We start from the raw sequence: 21,165 nt of genomic DNA on the forward strand, positions 1-21,165 counted from the left end.
GATTTGATATTATTAGTGGATTAATCATATAATTATGAATAATTATTATTAATTATCAATTTGTGTATCAATAGATTATGAATATATATAATTTTAGGAGCATATATCTATTTTTAATAATTATCTTATATGTGAGATATATATTTAGTCATATGATATTTAAATATGTTGCCCCACTTTTCACCATATACAAATTTTGCAAAGTGGAAAGTGAACTAATGTCATGTTTTGTCAAAGTCTGGTCAATAGGTCTTTCCTCTTTAGATGCTGAGTTCTCCATCGAGTTTTCATCTTTTCCCTTCTCCCGTGTCACATATTGCCTGGGTGGGTATTTCTTGATTATCATGAGTCTTAGGGGTAATTTAGAGCCATACTTGATGGAGATTCTCGAATTGTGCTACATCATTTGAATTTATTGCAGCTCATTTAGTCTGGAGATAGAGAAAAGCGATTGGTGGAAAATCAGGTTCTGACTTCTCCTTAGCGGGTTTTCGCACCCCGAAGGTGAATTTTCGTAAAGGTTGGCAAATGCTATTTGTAAGCTTTATTGAAGTAAATCGAATCATGTTATGAAAAGATCATTCAGCTGATGTCATGATTTCACATCGAGAATCATTTTAAAGTCTAAAAAATAATCGAAATAATGATCGGCAAAAAATTGGGAAAGAGCTTCTCCATAGCAAATTCCGAAGTCAGAAATTAGTTTTCCGAAGATATGTATGTAAAGGAATTAAGAGAGCCAATGGGCCCCATCTCTCACTTGCGAAGTCAGTTTTGTGTTTTCTAGAGGCTTAAAATAAAGTGAATGGGGCAGAAGAAGTAAAACAATAGGCATTGGCGGAAAACAAAGTTTCTTCTTCTCCATAGCGGGTTTTCGCACACTGAAGGTGAAACTCCGCAGCGATCCATAAATGTTATCTGTAGGCTGAAAATAAGAAAAGGTAAGCCATAGTATGATCAAATCATTCAAAAATTATCATGTTTTCATAGCGAGAATTACTCAGAACCCATTAAGATGATCAGGATAAGCATCGTCAAAAAACTCAGAAGTAGCTTCTCCTTTGGTGAACTTCGAACCAAGAGGTGAATTTTCTGCAAAGGTCTAAATAGAAAGGAAATGTTGGTAGTGGGCCCCATTGTTTGCTCGTGAAGCCTCTTATATGTTTTTCGAAGGGTTTTAGTAAAGTGCTTAGGGTAGAAAAGGTAAAAATGAAAGCTTAAGAGGAAAATCAGAAATCAGCTTCTCCACCACAGGTTTTCTACCCTCGAAGGTCATTTTTTGCATTTGAAGAAAAATCATTCCTGCAAGTGTGGTAAGTGTGTGAATTGATTGCAGATTATTTTGGGCAAGTAAATAGAAGCAAATCAGTGAACTGATAAGGCTTTTGCAAGCAGAATTGAGTTAAGCGGATTTTGCCCTAGGAAGTTCTCCATTCTTTTTTTTTCTTCGAAAGATGGATGAAACGGAAAGTAAACCAATAATTAATGAGAGTTACCGTTGAGCCAATGAAAATAGTGAAAATACAAAGATAAATTCGTTAGAACCTTTACATCCACCAATCCAACAGATTTACCATTAACTTCGCTCATGTGGCGCGATTTATGAAATTCAACAGGAAAATCTAGGGTTATTTTATAAAGAGGGAAGTAACAGATTTTCAAACTACCGTTTTACTATTATACTGTTGTACTGGACAATGCTTTCAAGTAATTTCAAGGTTACAGAGTTTGCTTCTTGTATCATCTGCAATTGTTTGAATTTTTGCTATCATACATCAAATAAAATGGCAACAAGATTCACGGGTTTTGATGGATTGGGTGGAATTAAGTTAGCGTGGTCGACTATCATAGATACTTCACTTCATTTTTATGATATGCAAGATTTTCAAAGGAGATTAAGAGAAAAGCCAATTCATCCCATAATGAAAAAACTTCGGGGAAGTGAATTAGTAGAAGCAGTTGGGTTTTCTGTAGCAGTACAAGCCCCAGAGTTAATTTTGGAATGCATGAATCATTACAACCTAGATACAAAGTAGATTCTATTGCCTGACCAAATAGTGTTGATTTCAATTGATCGTCAAGCAGTAGTGAATTGCTTGTGAATTCCATAATGGGAGGAGTTCTCTGATTTAACGATGAGTGGAGCCATGTCTGAGTTCTCTTTGAAGAAGATGGTTTGGAGGAGGGAGATCATGCAGTCTTGGTTTCAAAAGCCAAGGGGAGCTAAGAGTAAAGTCCCTAAAACTCTTTTCGGCACAGACCTCAAACCAGAAATTGTTGACATTTTGGTTCTGTCGCATCGACTCAAAGGTGAGGTATAAGCTTTTAATTTTGTAGAGCAGTACTTCTTTTTGGTGCAAGTTATTTTCTCAGACACATAGTATATTAACTGGGCATATGAGGTCAGTGAGCATCTTTCTAGGGCTCTCAGTGCAGCCAAGTTTTATAATTCATTTTATATGTCCTCTTTCTTGATATACATGTTGGCTTCCCTTCAATTGTGGCCGAGACTCCCTAGAATTGAGAATTTTCCTGATAATGTAAAAAGTTATCAATTTTATCCATGCTTACAATTATAGAATAGTTATGCATAATACATCTGGGTAAATGATGCATTCACTATGAGGATTTGCAAGGAGCTCCAAGGGTGTCCAGAGCGGAGATTCAGTCCATAAGCGATGGCGACCATCGGTCAATTTGGAAATTATTTCATTCAGTTCTCATCATTTTCTTATTTGCGTCTTGCAATGTTTGATGGATTTCCACTGAAGCTGCCCAGGTATCTAGATGATATGATCGTGCTTGTGGAGATAGTGAGGCAAGAAATGAGGCAAGCAATCCAAGTGAACGTGTTGAGCGCTAGCTTGAGGAAGAAAGGGTATGAATTCCCTATAAAAGTTGGAGCATATAGTTGTGAAATCAGATCAAATGCAAAGAATATACTCAAAGCATTTGAGAGTAAATACAAATTGTAAGAGTATGAAGTAGTAAGGCCCTTGTTTGATCCTAATGGATATGCTAAAGATGTGCTCCAAATTGGAAGCGTAATCAAACATGTGACAACCATGGAGGATTATTGGGCAGATTGTAAAAATGAACTGGAGAGTTCTTGATCATGCCTTTGCCATATTTACAATTGATTAGGTAAAGACATATGGTATAAATTTAGATGTGGAGGGATTGGAAGATGATGGTCAAAATATGTATAGTAATACATATTTGACTAAGTTGAGGAATACTCCCATTAGTTCCGAACCATATGTTGACATAGAAGAAGACTTCGATGTCATGATGGCAAGAATTATCAAAAGGACTGGGAAGTGGGTTGAGTGGACAACTAAGAAAAGCCAGAGCAAGAGCAAAACTACTCAAGCTTTTCCAGCTGCAACTACTCCTACTTCATCTCAAAGTGCCACACCCAGTGCTACTATTGCACCTGCTCAAGGCCCAACTCAATCTACAAGTGGAGGTGATCAACCCCCAGAGAAGAATGTTCCAATAGCCCCAACCTGTCAAGGTGGATCACTACCAGTCATTGGAGCTCAAGCTGAAGCTGAAAAAGAAACGGAAGAACAAAAAGATGGATCTCTTGCTCCAGTCTCACCTCCACATGCTACTCTACCCCCATCTCCTCAAGTTTCTCCAACTCCATCTCCTCATGTCACCCCTGTCTTATCCCCTCATCATAGCCCTACACCATCTGTAAGTGCTCCTTTTCTAAAGCCCACTAGTTCTCCTATTCAAATAGTAGAGATCAGAGATGATAAAAGTAGTAGTAGCGAATCCATTGAGTTTGATGAAGTTGCAAAGAAAACTCAAGAAGAGGAGAAAGCTCCAGGTTCATCTAGGCTTCTTTCTCAAGATCCAAAGACCCCCTTTTCTGCAACTACAACGGCAACGACTCCAGTGAAGAAGAAAATGTTCAACATTGAATCACTTGGAACAACCTCCAAAGTGATTATTACAGAGTCTTGGCTCGAGGATACTTTGGAGAAGAAGAGGAAAAGAAAAGATGAAATTTTTCTTTAAAGGATGTTGTATCTCAAGCAGTTCACTCAGGATCTACCATAGTAAAAGCTAAAAAGAAGAAGACCTTGTCAATATTGGGACAACATCCAGAAACAGGGCACTTAACTATGGAGGTAGCAAAATCAAACAAGGCAAGGAGAATCAAAGATATGACACAAGAGGACTTCACTCTACATTCAATTGATCTTGGAGAGGCTAGACATGATACACCAGTAGGCCTATGGAAGTCAAGTAATGAGGTGATAGAAGAGCAATTGGAGAACCTCAAGTCATCAAAGATTAGAATGAAAGCTGAAATAGAAGAGTTAAGAAGGTTCATCAGGCAATTAGTTGTTCCATTGGAAACTATTACTGGTGTGCCTGCCACTTAAAATCCTTCAGCAAAAGAGGTACAAGCCTTCATATCACAACTCCAGAAAGATAGGCATTTTGGTCAGATTGGAAAGGAATGGATCGAGAAACTCAATGTAGATGGAGTTTCCCAAATCGATCAAATTGAGAATGTTATCCTCCAGCTAGAAACTGAAAAGGATAATATTACATCTAACAGTAATACCTTGGCTAGAGATAGAGTGAGATGCATAGAATGTATTTCTCTCCTGATGATGGTTATTCAGATGAAAGCAAAGGATGCAATTGAAGCAAAGATTCTTAAGAAGGGAAATGAACCTCTAAATGAATGACTCCAAAGTATGCAGTTCAAGATGGAGATGATTCAAGAGGCTGAGAAAGGACTCAGAGAAACATGGGACAAAGTGAAGAAGACCCAAGACAGAGCATTTGAGCTTATGCGAGGATTGCACACTGAGTCACAAACCAGTGGACAAGGGAAATCCTTTATTAATGTAGAAGTGATGAAGAATAATTTTTCTACATATTTAAGTAACCTGTCTGGGATAGCTTCAAGCGGTCAAAATAGGGTAACATAACTGCAAACACTTGGTGGATGCGTGCATGTGGCTGCTGAAGAAGTGGCAAGTCAGCCGAGTTAAATAAAAGAATTAGCTCTAGAGCATTCAAGGTGGTTTTTGAGATTCACCAACGTGCAAGTACCCAATCATGAAGAGATGATTCCCATCATGGTGGCTGCTAAAACATATAGGATGAAAATTGAAAAGGGGAAGAAGTCCAAGTGATTCAGATTACCCCCTTTTCATTTTCTATTGTAATTTTTGAAACCTTTGTTAATATTTTGATATGATAAATTGGCATCTTGCCATTTTTCATCGGGAGAAGATGAACTGATTAATATTCCAATTGTAACGGTCATCTCTCAAATCCTATATGTATGAAATTCAATGATTAATCAAAGGTTGGCAAAATTTAGGTGTGAAGTACTATTTGTTGCAGAGACAATTGAATGGCACTTCGTTTCAATCATTTTCTGTTCCAGTAGGTATTGTGATTAGTTAGTATTTCCTTTCTTTGTTATAGAAAATGAAGGAAGAACAGAGTTTCATTTCCCCTATTTTTTGAAATGCGAATGAATTTAATAAGTATTGTTATAATTCATTTGACGAAAGGATTCTGTTAATTTTTCCTGATCTATCGGTCTTAGTCTAGATTTAAATTTAAATTTTTTCTAGTGTTATGCGAATAGATTTATGGATTCATAAGAGGTGTGGATACGTGAATCTATTTTAGTATTTAGAAGTATTTATTGCCTGAATTAAGTTCTAGTTAGGCTTAATTCAGTTTGCCTCTTCTGCTCTCGGGTTAAGAGCATACCCCATATTAGTCTTAGGAATAAAACATAATTCCTTGAACATCATTCACATAGGGAGCTATACCTCAATTCAGAGGGAAACTAGATATTCTTAAAAATGGTTTCCAACCTGTTGTGTAAAGTTGTTCTTCGTTATAAGTTTGGGCACATAAAAAGAGGAAAAGAAGAAGAACAATTTGTTTATCAACAAAATAATATAACATCATATTACTATTCAATCTAACATTTCTACTCGTGTATACTTGTTTGGTCTTATTTAGGGAGCTCATGACAGAATTAAATGATGAACTTGAAGCATAATTGGCTAGAAGGATACCAAGAGGAAAACAAAAATACAAAGGTAAAATCCCTATTATTTGTTTTACATGTAACAAAGTTGGTCATATTGTTGCAAGGTTTCTTGGTAGAGATGAGAAGGAAGAACAGAAAGATTTCAAGAACTGAGGAAGGAGAGACAATAGAGACAATTGAGGTAACAAAGATTACAAAGATAAAGGTAAGAAATCTTGCTACATTGTTAAAGAAGATGGTTTTGATAGTAATTATGATGATCATGATGAAGAAGTTGTTTATGTTGCAATGAAAGATGATTTATGAAGATGATAAAACTACATTAATCTCACATGTGAGTAAGAATGATGCATGGATAATTGATAGTGATTTCTCACATCATATATTTGGTGATACAAGTAAGTTTGAGAAGCTAGAATATTATAATGGAAGTAGTGTTAAGTTTGGAAATGATGCACCATGTTATGTGAAAGGTAAAGGATCAATTATATTGAATGATAAGATTAAATGTGACAATGCATATTAGGTTGGTGGATTAAAATATAACTTATTGAGTGCGGTAAAGTTGATTAGTTGAAGCTATCAAGTTGAATTCTAAAATAAGAAGGAAAAGATCTACGATGTTACTGGTGAACTAATTGGAAGTGGAGAGAAAACATAAGGTAACTTGTTCTATCTATACCTATCTAAAGATACTTGTCTATTTGCACAATTTGAAGATATTTGGTTATGGCATAAGAGGTTATGCCATGTAAACTTTGATAACTTGGTAAGCATTAGTAAGATGAAAAGAGTTAGAAAGTTACCATGATTGAGAAAACCTAATAAAGTGATGTGCAAACAATGTCAAATGGGTAAAATGACAATGTCTAGTTTCAAGAGCAAGACATATCCTTCTGATGATATTTTGGAGTTGGTTCATACTGATTAATGTGGTCCTATTGGAGTGCAAATGTATTATGCTGAAAAATATTTGATTATGTTTGTTGATGACTTTTCTAGAATGATGCCTATGATGTTTCTTAAAGAAAAATTTGGTGTAGTTTAAATTGTTTAAGTGGTATTGTTATAGAGTTGAAAAGGAAACATGAAAGAGTATGAAGTGCTTGAGATTAGATAGAGGAGGTGAATTCGATGAGTTCAACATATTCTACATTAACAAAGGAATCAAGAGGAAAATGAATGTACCAAGGAATCCACCACAAAATGGTATAGCTGAAAGAAGGAATAGATAAATCATGGACGGTGCGAGGACATTAATGATGGAGAATAATTTTTCACAGAAGTATTGGAGAGAAGTTTTAAGTACTGCAATTTATATTCTAAATTGAGTTCAAGTGAAGAAAGGGACAAACAAAACACCTTTTGAACTTTTGCTATGGCTATGCACCTAATGTGAATTATTTCAAAGTTTTTGCAAGGAAGTGTTATGTATTGAAATATGCAATAAAAGAAAAGCTTGATGAAAAGACTGATGATGTTATATTTCTAGGATATTCCACTAAAATCAAGACTTATAAGTGTTTGAATTCTACCACTAACACAATTGTGGAAAGTGCAAATGTTAGAGTTGATGAATTGCATAAAAGAGTGAAGAAGAATGCAAGAAAGAACTTGAAGAATACAAGGACTTTGTCTACATTTATGAAGGTGAACCTAGCACCTTACCAGAATCACATAAAGAGATTGTTGAGCATCAACAATTAGGCATTGTTGAGGTTTAGCAAATGATTTCTATCAAGCATCAATAAACTACCAAGAATTAGGCTATAGGAATTGAGTTATATAGAGAGACTACTGACCATCAGATAGAGGAAGCTGAGTTGCAAGAGAGTAAACTTGATGCAAATGAACAAGAAAAATCAAGTGGACCACAAAAAGAAGAAAGAAAGACCTGAACCTTTCTTGGAAAAATATGTGAGAAGACATTATCCACCAAGTCAAATCATTGGAGACAAAGATTTATGAGTCATGACAAGAAGGATACTGAAGAATGATACATGCTTATTATGTGAGTTTGAGCCCAAATTAGTTAAGGAATCTTTAGAGAATGAAGGTTAGAAAGGAGAAATGAATGAAGAAATTGAGAAAATTGAGAAAAATAAGACATGGACATTGGTACCTGGACCAAAGGATAAGCATGTGATTGGAACCAAGGGGGTTTTCAGAAACAAGTTGAATGAGAAAGGTGAAGTCACAAGGAACAAGGCAAGACTAGTTTGTAAGGGATCTTAACAAGAAGGAGTTGACTATAGTGAGACATTTTTCCCAGTTGCAAGGTTGGAAGGAGTGAGAAATTTTCTTGCATATGCTACTTACAAAGGATACAAAGTATACCAAATGGATGTCAAATATGTATTTTTGAATGAAATCTTGGAGGAAGAAGTCTACATTGAACAACCTTAAGGATTTGTTGATACTAGCAAGGGAAATATGGTATGTAAGATACACAAGGCATTATATGGTTTGAAGCAAGCCCCTAGAGCATGGTATGAAAGCTTACAGACTTATTTGGTGAAAATTGGTTTTACAAGAACTAATCACAATATCAATATGTACTTGAAAAGTGAACATGAAAGTAAGATGTTACTAGCTGAAATTTTTGTTGATGATATCATATTTGGAGGACAGGATTTGTTGTGCAAGTAATTTGCTGATGAAATGAAGAAGGAATTTGAGATGTCAAAATTTGGATAGATCAAGTTCTTTGTTGGATTGTAAGTTTTTCAGATCAAGAAAGATGTTTACATTATACAATCCAAGTATCAAGGAGATATTGAAGAGTTTGGAATGGAAGACTAAAGACTAGTTGGAACACCTATGGTTACTGGTCATAAATTGTTAAAGAATGATGATTCAACTAAAGTGAATCAAACATTATATAGGTCAATGATTGGAAAATTGCAATATGTTGTACGTAGGAGACCTGAGATTGCATTAATAGTTGACATTGTTGCTATATTTTTTGCTAATCCTAGAGAAAATTATATGATGGTAGTGAAACAAATATTGAGATATCTAAAAGGAATATAAAATTATGGACTATGGTACAAGAAAAATGACAAGTTTGAACTGAAGGTTTATACAGATGCTAACTAGGAAGGCAACATTAATGATAGAAAGAGTACAAGTGGAGGAGACTTCTTTCTAAGAAGGAGATTGATTTCATGGACAAGAAAGAAACAAAATTGTATTTCTCAATCCATAACAGAGGTTGAATATGTTGTTGTAGTAGTCAATTGTTCTAATATTGTATGGATCAAACATTTGTTGAAAGGAATGAAGGAAGAGATCACTGAGCATGTTGTTATTTATTGTGATAATACAAGTGCTATAAACATATTAAAAAACCCTATGAAGCACACAAAGACTAAACATATTGAGATCAAGTATCATTACTTAAGAGAGTTAGTGCAAGACAAAGAAGTGAGATTGGAGTATGTGAACACAAAAGAATAGATAACTGACAGATTCACTAAGGCACTACTTAAGGATACTTTTGAGTATCTAAGAGGTAAGTTAGGGGTCATTCCCCTACCTGAAAAAAGATGAGAAGAGATGCACTATTGCATCAATTGTTATAATTAGAATATCTTATAGATTGATGTAATAGGTCACACTTTAGGATTTGCCTAAAGTTGTGAAGTGTAAAGTTTTCAAGTCACATATGACAGAAGAAGTGAATTGATAATATAAGTTAGAGTAGTGACATAAAGATGATGTCTATATAGAGTACAAAACATGAGAATGGTGTCTTTTGCATTGTTGTCAAAGAGGGAGATGTTGTTGCAATTACCATGAGTTGAGGATGATGATGTTAATAGAAGAAGAAGCTATTATCAAAGAGGGTAGTGATACTATTGGAGAAGTCAAAGACATGTAGTGATACTACTACAGTTGATGTTAGAGGGAGTATGTATACATTGCATAGAAGAGAATCAAAATGAAACAAAGAAAGAGAGAACACAAACACAGAGGGAGCTGACAATACAAGTTCATAGAACCCATAATGAATATTTTGGATTGCATGGTAATTAGAGGTGTTGTCATCAATGCCAAAGAGGGAGATTGTTGGAAATCAAAATTGAAACAATTTTTATGTTGTCATTAATGTCAAACCTACTGGAGAGACATTTACTAACAGTATAGAGTACCATATCATTTTATTGATGAAGAGGATTTGAAAAGAGGAGATAGCAAGGTGAGCTAGTAAATTGATGAGAAGAGAAGTTAAGTATCATGGAATTATAATGGGCACTTAATAAGCTAGTCATTAACAAGATAATGTGTTATTTAATCATTACATGAAGTTAACAAGAAAAGTGAATTGATGTATGAGTGAAATGATAAAAGTTGAGTAAAAATCTAAGCTTGATTGAGTACTAGTATTGGTCAATTAGTGAATCAAATGAAGAAAAATATTAAGGAATTTAAGAAGAAGTCGAACAAACAATATAAGTTGAATGTTAATTATGGCCAAGCAAGTTGATGAAGGAGATCTTAGTATTGACCAAGCATCAATAACAACTGAATATAATAGTGAATGTTGAGCTACATAGTGATGACCAAGTAGAAGAATTTATTGATTGACGAGTGCTAACAAAAGTTATAGTTTATGAAATATTTAAGATTTGAGGCTGACATAGTTGAATTCTTGGATTAGTCAAAACACGCAGATGACAAGGATTGATGAGTTGGCATACTTAATGCATGATGATAGTTTGTTAACCAATCTATCATAAGGATTTAATGAGAAATTTCTTGAAGTATCAAGAAAGGAGAAGGAGAACAAACTAATGGAAGGATTTGATAAATTTGACCTAAACCTAAGATCTATGGTGATGTTTAAACAACAAAAGATCAAAATTACCTATTTAAGGAGGCATACGAGATGTTTTCTAAGGTTGGTTCATTGTTGATTGGTGATCTTAAGGAGAACCTATAGAGAGTAGAGCAATAGAGGAGAAATGAGGAGATTAGTTAAGTATGATTTCTTGAAGGGATGACAAGAAGATTAGTGATGGAGATGATAATGAAGGCCAGTCATTGAACCAATAGATGAGAAAATGGAGATGTAAATTTGCAAAGTGAGTTGTATTTTACAGATCAAACCTAATATTACATTCTAACCATTGTGGGAGTCAAAATCCTTTAACCAAGGTTGACCCAATAGTCATTTTGTAAATCCTTTAATCAAGGTGACATTCTAATGGAATGATCCAAAGTCCTCTAACAAGGCCACTTCTATATTTAGGGTGATTAAATCTTTTAACAGGGTCACACAAAACAATGTATTTTGTAACCTTTAATAGGGCTAGCTCTTAACTGACCTCACTTTAGAAGAGTGAAAAAGTGGTAGCATTTTACTTGGTGGTTTTTTTTCAAATTAGGTTTCCACATTAAATCCTGGTGTCATTTGCTTGTGTGAATGTTATGTTATGCATGCTATTTTTATAGTTGTTTATCTTACTGTTAGCCAACACACATATGTAGAAAAAAGAGTTAAACATGTTAACTTGTTGATGATATGCTATATAGACCGAGTTGTTTAATGAGATTGATTAAGTTGTTTGAAGTTGTTAAAAGTTGAATTGGTACATCTAGACCTGAGGATAACTGAGATTCACACCCACAACCCCCCCGTCCTTTATTCTAATCATTTTAACAATAATAATATAGGAAAACACATGTGTGAGGGAATTATGTGCATGCAATATATAGTCAAATAAGAATCTAGTTTTAAATAAGTACCTAAGAGTGTAAAGGGGCACAAAGAGAGTATATAGGGAGGAGTAGAAAATAAATTATGTGAGGGCTAATAGTTTAATGATATAAGTTTTCTTTTAGGTTTAATAGTCCAATACATTGACTTTTGTTTTATATGTAATAGTACGAAGGTTAATAGTTTGAAGGTTTAAGTTTTTCTATATGTTCTATAGTTTTGAGGTTTAATATATAAGTCCTATTTCAATCTGATGGTTTAAGTTATATTTCAATGTGGCATTTTAAGTTACATATTTAAATCAACTCTAAATAATAATAAATAAATTAACTATACAAAAATATTTTAAAATAAATATAATTTTGACAATAAAATATTAAAATAATATTTTTCATACATTTCATTTAAAAAAATGTAAAACTATACATTTCATGGTAGTAAAACATTAATAATTACTTTTTAAGCATACTATTGATAATTAAATATAAAAAATATGGGGCCCTTATCCAAATTCGACAGAGTACCCCTTCAACCCTCTTTTGCACTTTTCAAGCCCCTCAATGTGAAAATGAGGGGCTTAAACAAGCTTATGGGGCATTTATGGTTGGCGGGGGCACTCGATATAGTATTACACAACATGTAGGTGTCGCTGGGTACCACATGGTGCCTACATGGACTCCGTCAAGTTTTTTGGATAGATCCAAATGTGATACCCAATCATGTTTTTACCCTAACCCTCCTTTGTCCATATCGAGGTCAATGGTTATGTTATCTTTTGAAGAAAAATAACATCCCATCCTGGTAGATTTTAGAGAGAGATTGTTAATAACATAATCATTGTTCACGTAGAGTTATTGAAGATGATCCCGCTTTGGATTTCTCCTGCATAGGTTTTAGTTTTGAGGAGATATATTGATTAATTAACAATAAGTTTAATTAGTTTTAATTATAAATTTGGATTAGTATTTACCGAGATTTTAACATTAGATGAAGAAACAATGTTTCTTCTAAACCCTCAAAGCCTTTTAGGGAGTCCCAAAATCCTCCAAAATATACCACTATAAAATAATTCTACAAGAAAATTTGTCTTAATATTACACTTAGGTTCTTTAGTTATCCAAAAGTTTTTGGGATCAAAATTTATTTCCAATCACAAAATCTTAGAAACCTACCATTTCTAGATATCGGTATACCATTTCAAAATCTAAATTTTAGTGAAACTTCCTTACAATCAATGAAAATAAAACCTTCATCTAGATAAGTAATACTTACATGGTCTCTAAAGGAATTTTCAAGCCAATTGATGACACTAAACCCTAAGAAGCAATATCCACACCATTTTTCATATAAGACGTGTTTGGCATTTATCCTATAGGCCATGAGAGTAAATATTGTTAACTATCATCATGCTTACTTCTTCTTTCATGGGCATAAGACATCCTCCATGCTTAGCAAATAGCTCTCAAATTTGCTTCATCTTTGAGTGTTAGAAATCATATATTGTTGAAGCATCATGAATCTCCAATTTAGAATTGGGAGCAACATTAAACTCAGGGTGACATGAAGTTGCACAATTGATGGGAACAAGTATGGATTGTCAAGCAATTCTTGAAGATTGGAGGTTTGTGGAAGAATTTTTTCCCAAAGGAAGTTTGTTTGCTCCTATTGTGAATTTAGGCACCGTATTGGTAATAGGAAATACCCAAACCTTCTATTATCCATGACATGACCATCAGTTTCAAGATCCATGTTTAGGGCTAGTTTATCCTTACAACTTCACACCAATTGCCAGTTATTGGTTATAACTTTACCTATATTTGGCTTAGGAGATCTCGAGATCCATTGTTTCCCATCATGCCTAGGTTTTCTGCTAGTAGACACAAAATCCTTGTCCTTTTTCTTTACGAATTTTTTTTCTAGGTAGTGAAAACTTTTGAGTCGTAGTATGATCTAGGGTAGCAGAAACCCTAGATAAATTCTTGAAATTCTTTGAACAATTATTTACCATCAGAGAATTAAGAATTTTGAATTGATTATTTGTAGTGAGAAACTCTTGTTTAGTGGATTTGTTGTTGTATTTAACTTTATTGAAGAAAATCAACAATTTTTTAGCCTTCACATAAAATCTCGAGAGTATAGCCATTTCACTAATTTTCACTTACTCTATTTTAGTTTGAAATTAACTATATTTGACCTTTAACACTAAAAATCAAATGAAAACATCAAACTATATATTTATATTATATTTTAATAATCTTATCTAAACTCTAACATTGAATTAGTTAATAATTATTATATTTATTTATTTATTATAATTTATATTTAATCCTTCTATTTGAGAGTACCCACGTGTCACTTGTTTCCAAAAGACTAAGTAGCCAACAATACTCTATGGTGAAAACAAAAGATTTAATTTAGTATGAAAGAAATACTTTATAATAATATGTGTTTTACCATATATTTAAAATATATTTTAATAAAAATAAATACTTGTATAGAAAAGAAAGAAACGCTTACCTATACGACCATCAAATTTAGGCCTCCATTGACATCCCAAAAACAAATCAATGTTCGAAATTTCGCGTTCCAGAAAGTTCATCGGACGTAAGATTGCTATCAAACCTGTTTAATAAATCTACGACCGTAGGTTCTGGAATATCTCTGGTATATAAAATTCGTGCACGCACAGGTTTGAAGCGGAAGAAAGCCTTTGATCTGTACTGGAGGAGAAATCACAGGTATGCTCTACAGCATTTTTATTTATTAAGGCTTATAAAGGATTTCAAATTACAGGCCTGTTTAATGTTTTGGTGATCGTGGCTGGATGCAGATTGCAATCAAACCCTAACTAAAATTTCTCAGGATTTTGAGAGTCGTTGCAAGAGGGCGGGGGAGAATGTCTCATATCCTTTTATAACTTTTTTAAAAATCTAATCAATTTGTTTTTCAATGTGATTTGAAAATCCGCAAATTGTGTTTTTGGGTAGGATTTTAGGTTGTTGTGTTGGGGGAAAGGGTTTCAAATCCTTAACGGCAGGTCACGTGGAAACCAGAGGGATAAAGATCGTGAGCGTGCTCAGGCCCGGAATGCAAAGAAGGGCCCTAAATCTGGTCATAACGATGCTCTCACACCCGAACAGAGAAGAGAAAGGTTAGGTTTTGATTTCGTGATCTGCTTAATGTGAATGATTTTGTTTTTAATGTTTTATTCTATGGATAACAATTAGAGAACAAATTAAGTAGTTGTAATTAGTATAACGTTTGAATTTACAGTATTTGATTTACACGAGGGTAATAGAAATGAATAATGCAGAATCCTAAACTCGTAAGGCTTCTTTCATCAAATCTTTCAGCATTGAAGATTGTTATGAAATATTGGTTGAGAGCAAGGCTATTGAGTTTGCAGACTCCAGTTTTAAGGCATACTGATTAAGATAACTGCCGTTTTGTACACCTATTCCAAAAAATTAGTAACCAATGGTTCAGTCGAGCTTAATCTTTGAAAGAGTCGAATGTCATTTAATAATTTTTTATGTGCTGTTTGAAGAGTTTTATAGCGAATCCTATAAATTTTTATTTATTTATAAAAGGCAGGGGTTTATATTCAGTTAAAGAAAAGAATATAATATGTCCAGATAAGTCCCGGTAAGGAATAAGATTTGGTTGGGTTCTTTTGAATTTTGCCAGATTCTAACCAGGGATAATATTTGGGTGGTTCATTTGAATTTTGTGAGAATCTAATTGCGGAAGTTGGGTGTGGATGAGAGTTGGGTGGACTGTAGAAGCTGGGTGCCGATGATTGTATGACAACATAATTAGGGAAACGAAGTTGAATTTATTAAATATTCGGAGAATGTAAATAGAAAAGGTGAGTAGGAATGATTTTATGATCAGAGAACAATTTAAGAATTGGGTGGGAAACCATTTGGAGTTTTGCGGGATTGTAAATCCAGCAGATGGGTAGAAATGAATTTATGATTAAATAACGTGGTTAAGGAAAAGATTTGGGTTTGTTCATTTGTAAAGTTATGAGAATAGAAGTTGAAAGTAGTTGATTTTATGATTAGAAAAATGGGTGAGACCTAGAAATTGTTAAAAGGGCTTGAAACTGTGTTTTTTTACTTGTGTCAAACATTTGATTTTAGTTTTTTTTTTAAATAATAAAGGAAAATGAGATTTTAGTATTTTCTTTTTTATATAGTCAAAAAAAACCATATTACAAACCAGCTAAACATTACAAACAGCAATGATAGCAACCATAAGAATGTAAGAGTCAAATACAGCTACCCCATCTTTACCATCCCCAACTCTACGAAGATAAATCTCTTGCATGCTGTTGTCAGTTCCTTCTAGATGGTTAATTATATTTACATTTTTTTTGATTGTGGTGTTGTTACCTTATGTTCAGAGATGCGAAGGCTCTTCAAGCGAAAGCTGCTAGGAAGGCTACACAAGCTGCGGAACAAAGGGACACTGAGTCTATCAAGAGTCATAGTAGGAAGAAGTAGCCTATTTCGAAAAAGCATTGTTTAGGCGTTAAATTTGAGAACTAAATTTGAAAGGTTGACTAGTATTGAAGAGACTGTATTTTGAAATTTTAAATACAATGCAAGCATTTTGGAAAGTCGTCGCAGGAAAAAATCTATGTATGAATTTGTATGAAAAATGAAATATAGTGTGTGATTGTAATATGTGTAAAGCTTTTATGTGTTATAAACTTATAACTCTTAAGGGCCCTTTTGATTGAAGGAATTGCAGAATGCCATAGCCGTCAATGCTAGAACAAACTGTCTTTAGAAAGTCAAATAACTTCTGGAACATCATTTGAACATGTTTGATTTTGGTTGTCATGAAAGAAGAGTTGGAAGATTTATATTCTGTATTAAAATAGGAATTTGAATAAGTTTTTGTTTTTTAAATTTTAATAATTTAATTTTTTGAGGTTTGGTTATATTTTACTTCCCCATTGTTGCAACAATTAAAATAGGAATTTGAGGAGTTGGAAAATTTATATTCTGTTGTTTGGTTGCAACAATTAAAATAGGAATTTGAATAAGTTTTTTTTTTAAAATCTTAATAATTTAATTTTTTGAAGTTTGGTTATCTTTCATCCTAGGGTTTTTTCTTCCACATCTCTAAGAGACTTGTACTGTGTTAGTGTGTTAGTGTGAAAGATAATGTGTGTGGGGAGTTTTCTTTCAGCCCTATTTAATGATGATTAGGTCGAGCCGAACCAGTCAAAATGGTACAATGGATGGGATTTGCACATGACAAATGATTTTCACTTTCATAAACCCTATTTATTCCCACCAAAAAAGTGCTAGACCTGACCACATATAAAATTTGGTTTACAAAAATAGTGGAATGGGAAGAGGTTATTCCTACTCCATCTATTTAGTGGGAATTCTACCATGCCCATTTTGGACTAGAATTATAATTTAATTCTAAATTCTAATTCTAATTTTCATTTGTTTAACCAAAAATCGAATTTTTGAATACAAGTTGTTGTTTCTAATTCTAACTTTCATTTGTCTAACCAAACATTGAATTTTTGAATTCAAGTTGTTGGATTTGCCTATTCCCCTCTAATTTTGACAACCAAATGGCCCAAAATGAATAGTATGTAGGACTTACATTAATGTGTTTAAATTTTTTATTTTTTAAAATTTTGTCTAACCAAAGCATGGAAGAGAGTTGGTATTCTTAGATCTTCATATTTGTTTTCCTACAAAATAAATAGTAAAGATATATCTTAGAGATGAGCCATGGAAGAATATTTTAGATATGAATAAAAGATGACATAATGTGGATGAATTGGATAAGATTTTGCTTCTTCCTTTCTTTGTGTTAAATGATTTTATTCATTAGAATCTATTTGGAAGGTTTGAAAATTTAGTTTATAGTTGTTGGAGTGCAAAGAGGATCTTGTTGCAACATGGATTCAATTTTGCTTTGCTCTTGTATTTAGTAGAACTTTTTTTTATGTAATACCTTAAGAAGTTGTGTAAAATGACATGAGTTCACAAATGTGGAGAGCAAAGGTTGAGGCAAATGGTCAAAGCTTTTGTTCTAAACAACCTTTAATTAGAAAGTAGCTTTATATTCAATATGTCTATATGGAATTAGTTAGTGGTCCAAAAAATGATAAATATGTATTTATGGAAAATAACACGTGTACACAAAGGTACTAATAGTTAATTACACATGCACTAATAGCTGATCATTTTTTAGCTTTCTTGGTTGTTAATTAGATCATTTTGTGTGAAATGTACTATTTTATCAAGGTTTGGGTGAATGTTTTGAAATGGCACTTTTCAACCACTTTGCACTCTACGACTTCTACAAAGAGCTTCATACATGTGGAAATAACTAAACCTTAGTGTTAAGCTTTTCAATCACTTACATAGGTTTATTGAAAAAATTGGGAAATTTTCACATACAAATTAGGAGATCTAGGTGACTAGGTCTCTTCCCTTATATGGAATTCCTTAGGAAGTTGTGTACTCCTTTAAAATGACTTCAGTTCACAAGTGCGGAGAATTATTATGTTTTAAAAACTTACATTAGAAAGTAGCTATATGTTCATTGTGTCTATATGGACTTCCTTAAGTTGTGTAGTAGGTTGAGGCAATGGTCAATTTTTGTTTTGAAAATCTCATGTTAGAAAGTAGCTTTGTGTTGATTATATCTATCATATGTAAAAATTGAAACATATCTTCTTGAGTAGTCCTAGAGGACAAATGAAATGAAACTTCATATTTAATAATTTTCTTCTTGTTTTCTATCATTCTTGAAGTTGGAAGAAAATAATTTTTGGTATAATAAGATGATATTTTTGAGTAGGTAACATTGATGGGAGACTTGTGTCATGGATAAGTAAGAAGAAAAATTACATTTCACAATCCATAATAGAGGCATAATATTTAGTAGACTAGTAATTTCTCATAATTTTTATATATAAATCATGTTTTGGAAGGGATTAATAAGAAGATCACATAATCAAGAATTGTATTTTGTGATAATACCAATGTAGTCAATATATCAAAAAGTATAGTGCAACATCTCAAAACTAAGCACATTGTTATCAAGTATCACATTTTAAGAGGAACTGTGTAGGAGAAAGAGGTGAAGATAGATTACATGGCCTCCAAGAAATAAGTTGTTATCTTCAGAAAGCCATTACCTATAGATGTTTGAGTATTTAAGAGGCAAGTTAGGGATCATTCCCCTTTTAGGAGAAAACCAAGATGCTATTATTGGACAATGGTTTCATTGCACATTTTGGTGGCTTGTATTTGAGTAGCAATTTTGGCATTGTTGTGAAAGGGGGAGAAGTACAAGAAGACAAAGGGGATAAGTACAAGAACTAAAAATGAGAGGATGAATTCACTTAGAGGGGGCAACTTGATGATGTATGATAGTTGATGTTGCCAAGATAATATTTTGGTGTTGCCATCATTAGTTGGTGAACAGTTAGTGCTGTCATCAATGCCAAAGGTGGGGTTGTGGGAATAATTGATGCGGATTGTGTTGAAGACATTTTATGGTCCATGTTTGATGTTCGCTTGACTAGTTATTGTATTGTCACTGATGTTGACTAAATTTTACAAAAACCATTATTCTAGTATGTACATAGCGAAAATTAGCTTGAAAGTGGTTCTGCAGTAGAAACTAAGGTGTGTGGTAGCTATGGATGAGTAAATAATGTCTCAAGATGCATTGTCTATCATGGCACAATTTGAACGTAAATTGGGCAAAAGTTATGTAGGTTGATCAATTAGTGACAAATATTGAATAATTTGTTTGGTCTATCAAATTTGTGTTGTTTTAGATGATGTAATTTATGATTTATAGTTAGTTATGTGATTAATATTCTAATTAAACATGATTTTATTCATAGGAAGACATGTTTTGGATCGATTGAAGTATATTTTGGAGAGTGTAAGAACACTTAAAATAATTTATGATTGATCCTCAAATGATAATACTTAGAAAAAATAATATATATTGTTAAGTGCACAAAAAAATGGTATTTTGGAAACTAGATTCAAAGTAATATTATTCTCAATTCTTGATTTTGAGTGTGTGACCCTCAAATGTCTCTTTGAAGTTTATGTTTACTCGATTTCAAAAAAATAAAGTCGCAATTTATACACCCCATTTTTTGCACATTATCTTGGTGCACTTATTCAAAACCAGTACTTGTTATTAGCCACCAAGATCTCCATGACTTTCATAGTTGATCTCCCAATATCTAAAGGTAACAATATTATCATGGGAGTGGTGAGGTAGCTCACCAAATGTGTTTATTCTATTTCATTATTTCATCCTTTCACAACAAGCACAATATTTAATTAGTCTGTGAGGAACAAACAAAAGTTATATGGGGGTGTATGCACAAGATGGTGTACAAAAAAGTAGACACCACAAAAAAATACAAAAAATGTAAATAACTTGATTGGGTTATTCAAAATTTTAAAAAGTGGCTAGACTTGGTTACCAAGTCTAGTCAAAATATATAAAAAAGAAAATTCAAATGGGTTACGAAGCTTGACCAAACTCCAAGGAAAAGAAAATATTCAAAACTCAGCTAGGTTTTGAAGACGTAAAAATAGGCTCTACTTTGGAAGTCATAACTTTCACATTTGAAGTGTGATTGACTTATTCAAAATGCATTGGAAAGATATTGAAAAGACATAACATAATGGTCCTAAAATACTCATAGGATATCAAGATTTAATTTTCCATCTATTTGAATCAAATGTAGTCTAAAATACGTAGTCATTGTTTCCCAAACATGGAACAAGTAGATTTATAAGAGTGATATCATGTTTTTCTTATTCCCCTCTATCTCTCTCTCTCTCTCTCTCACACACACACACACACACACACACTCTAATAAAATCCTAATATCTCTTTCTTAGTAATTGCTTACCTCTCTCATTCTCTCACTAACTCCTAATGTCTCCCTAACTCATAATCCTTAACCCCTCTCTCTAACCCACCTTTCCACCTCTCTCTAACTAACTTCTCTCTCTCTCTCTCTCTCTTTCTCTCTCTCTCTCTCTCTCTCACACACACACACACACACACACACACACACACACACACACACTCTTAACCTTCCTTATTCTTTCACTAACTTTTAGCTTCCCTCTATCTAACTTGTAATTCTTAACCTCTGTCTCTCTAACCTCCCTCTACCCTCTCTCTCTCTCTCTCTCACACACACACACACACACACACACACACACACACACACACACACACACACACACACACACACCTCCCTCTACCCTCTCTCTCTCTCTCTCACACACACACACACACACACACACACACACACACACACACACACACACACACATTTAATCTCCCTCATTCTTTCACTAACTTT

General features: G+C 33.5%; 1 protein-coding gene across 1 annotated transcript; it reads left to right on the forward strand.

Annotated features, from left to right (window-relative positions):
- Window positions 1-14,466: 14,466 nt before the first annotated feature.
- LOC149560849 (uncharacterized) lies at window positions 14,467-16,392 on the forward strand. The gene is made up of 4 exons (XM_089824846.1): window positions 14,467-14,506; window positions 14,599-14,666; window positions 14,806-14,919; window positions 16,177-16,392. Coding segments are annotated over exons 2-4 (216 nt in total). The 5' UTR covers window positions 14,467-14,506; window positions 14,599-14,664; the 3' UTR covers window positions 16,277-16,392.
- The last annotated feature ends 4,773 nt before the right edge of the window (window positions 16,393-21,165 follow it).

This window comes from Cupressus sempervirens, chromosome 4 (assembly GCF_028749045.1).
Source record: "Cupressus sempervirens isolate cs-2001-9-10 chromosome 4, ASM2874904v1, whole genome shotgun sequence".
Lineage (NCBI taxonomy): Eukaryota > Viridiplantae > Streptophyta > Pinopsida > Cupressales > Cupressaceae > Cupressus > Cupressus sempervirens.

Excerpts from the sequence above, each read along its gene's own strand:
- LOC149560849 (XM_089824846.1), top strand. Across the intron at positions 14,920-16,176 it reads CCCGAACAGAGAAGAGAAAG|AGATGCGAAGGCTCTTCAAG; the intron begins GTTAGGTTTTGA and ends CCTTATGTTCAG.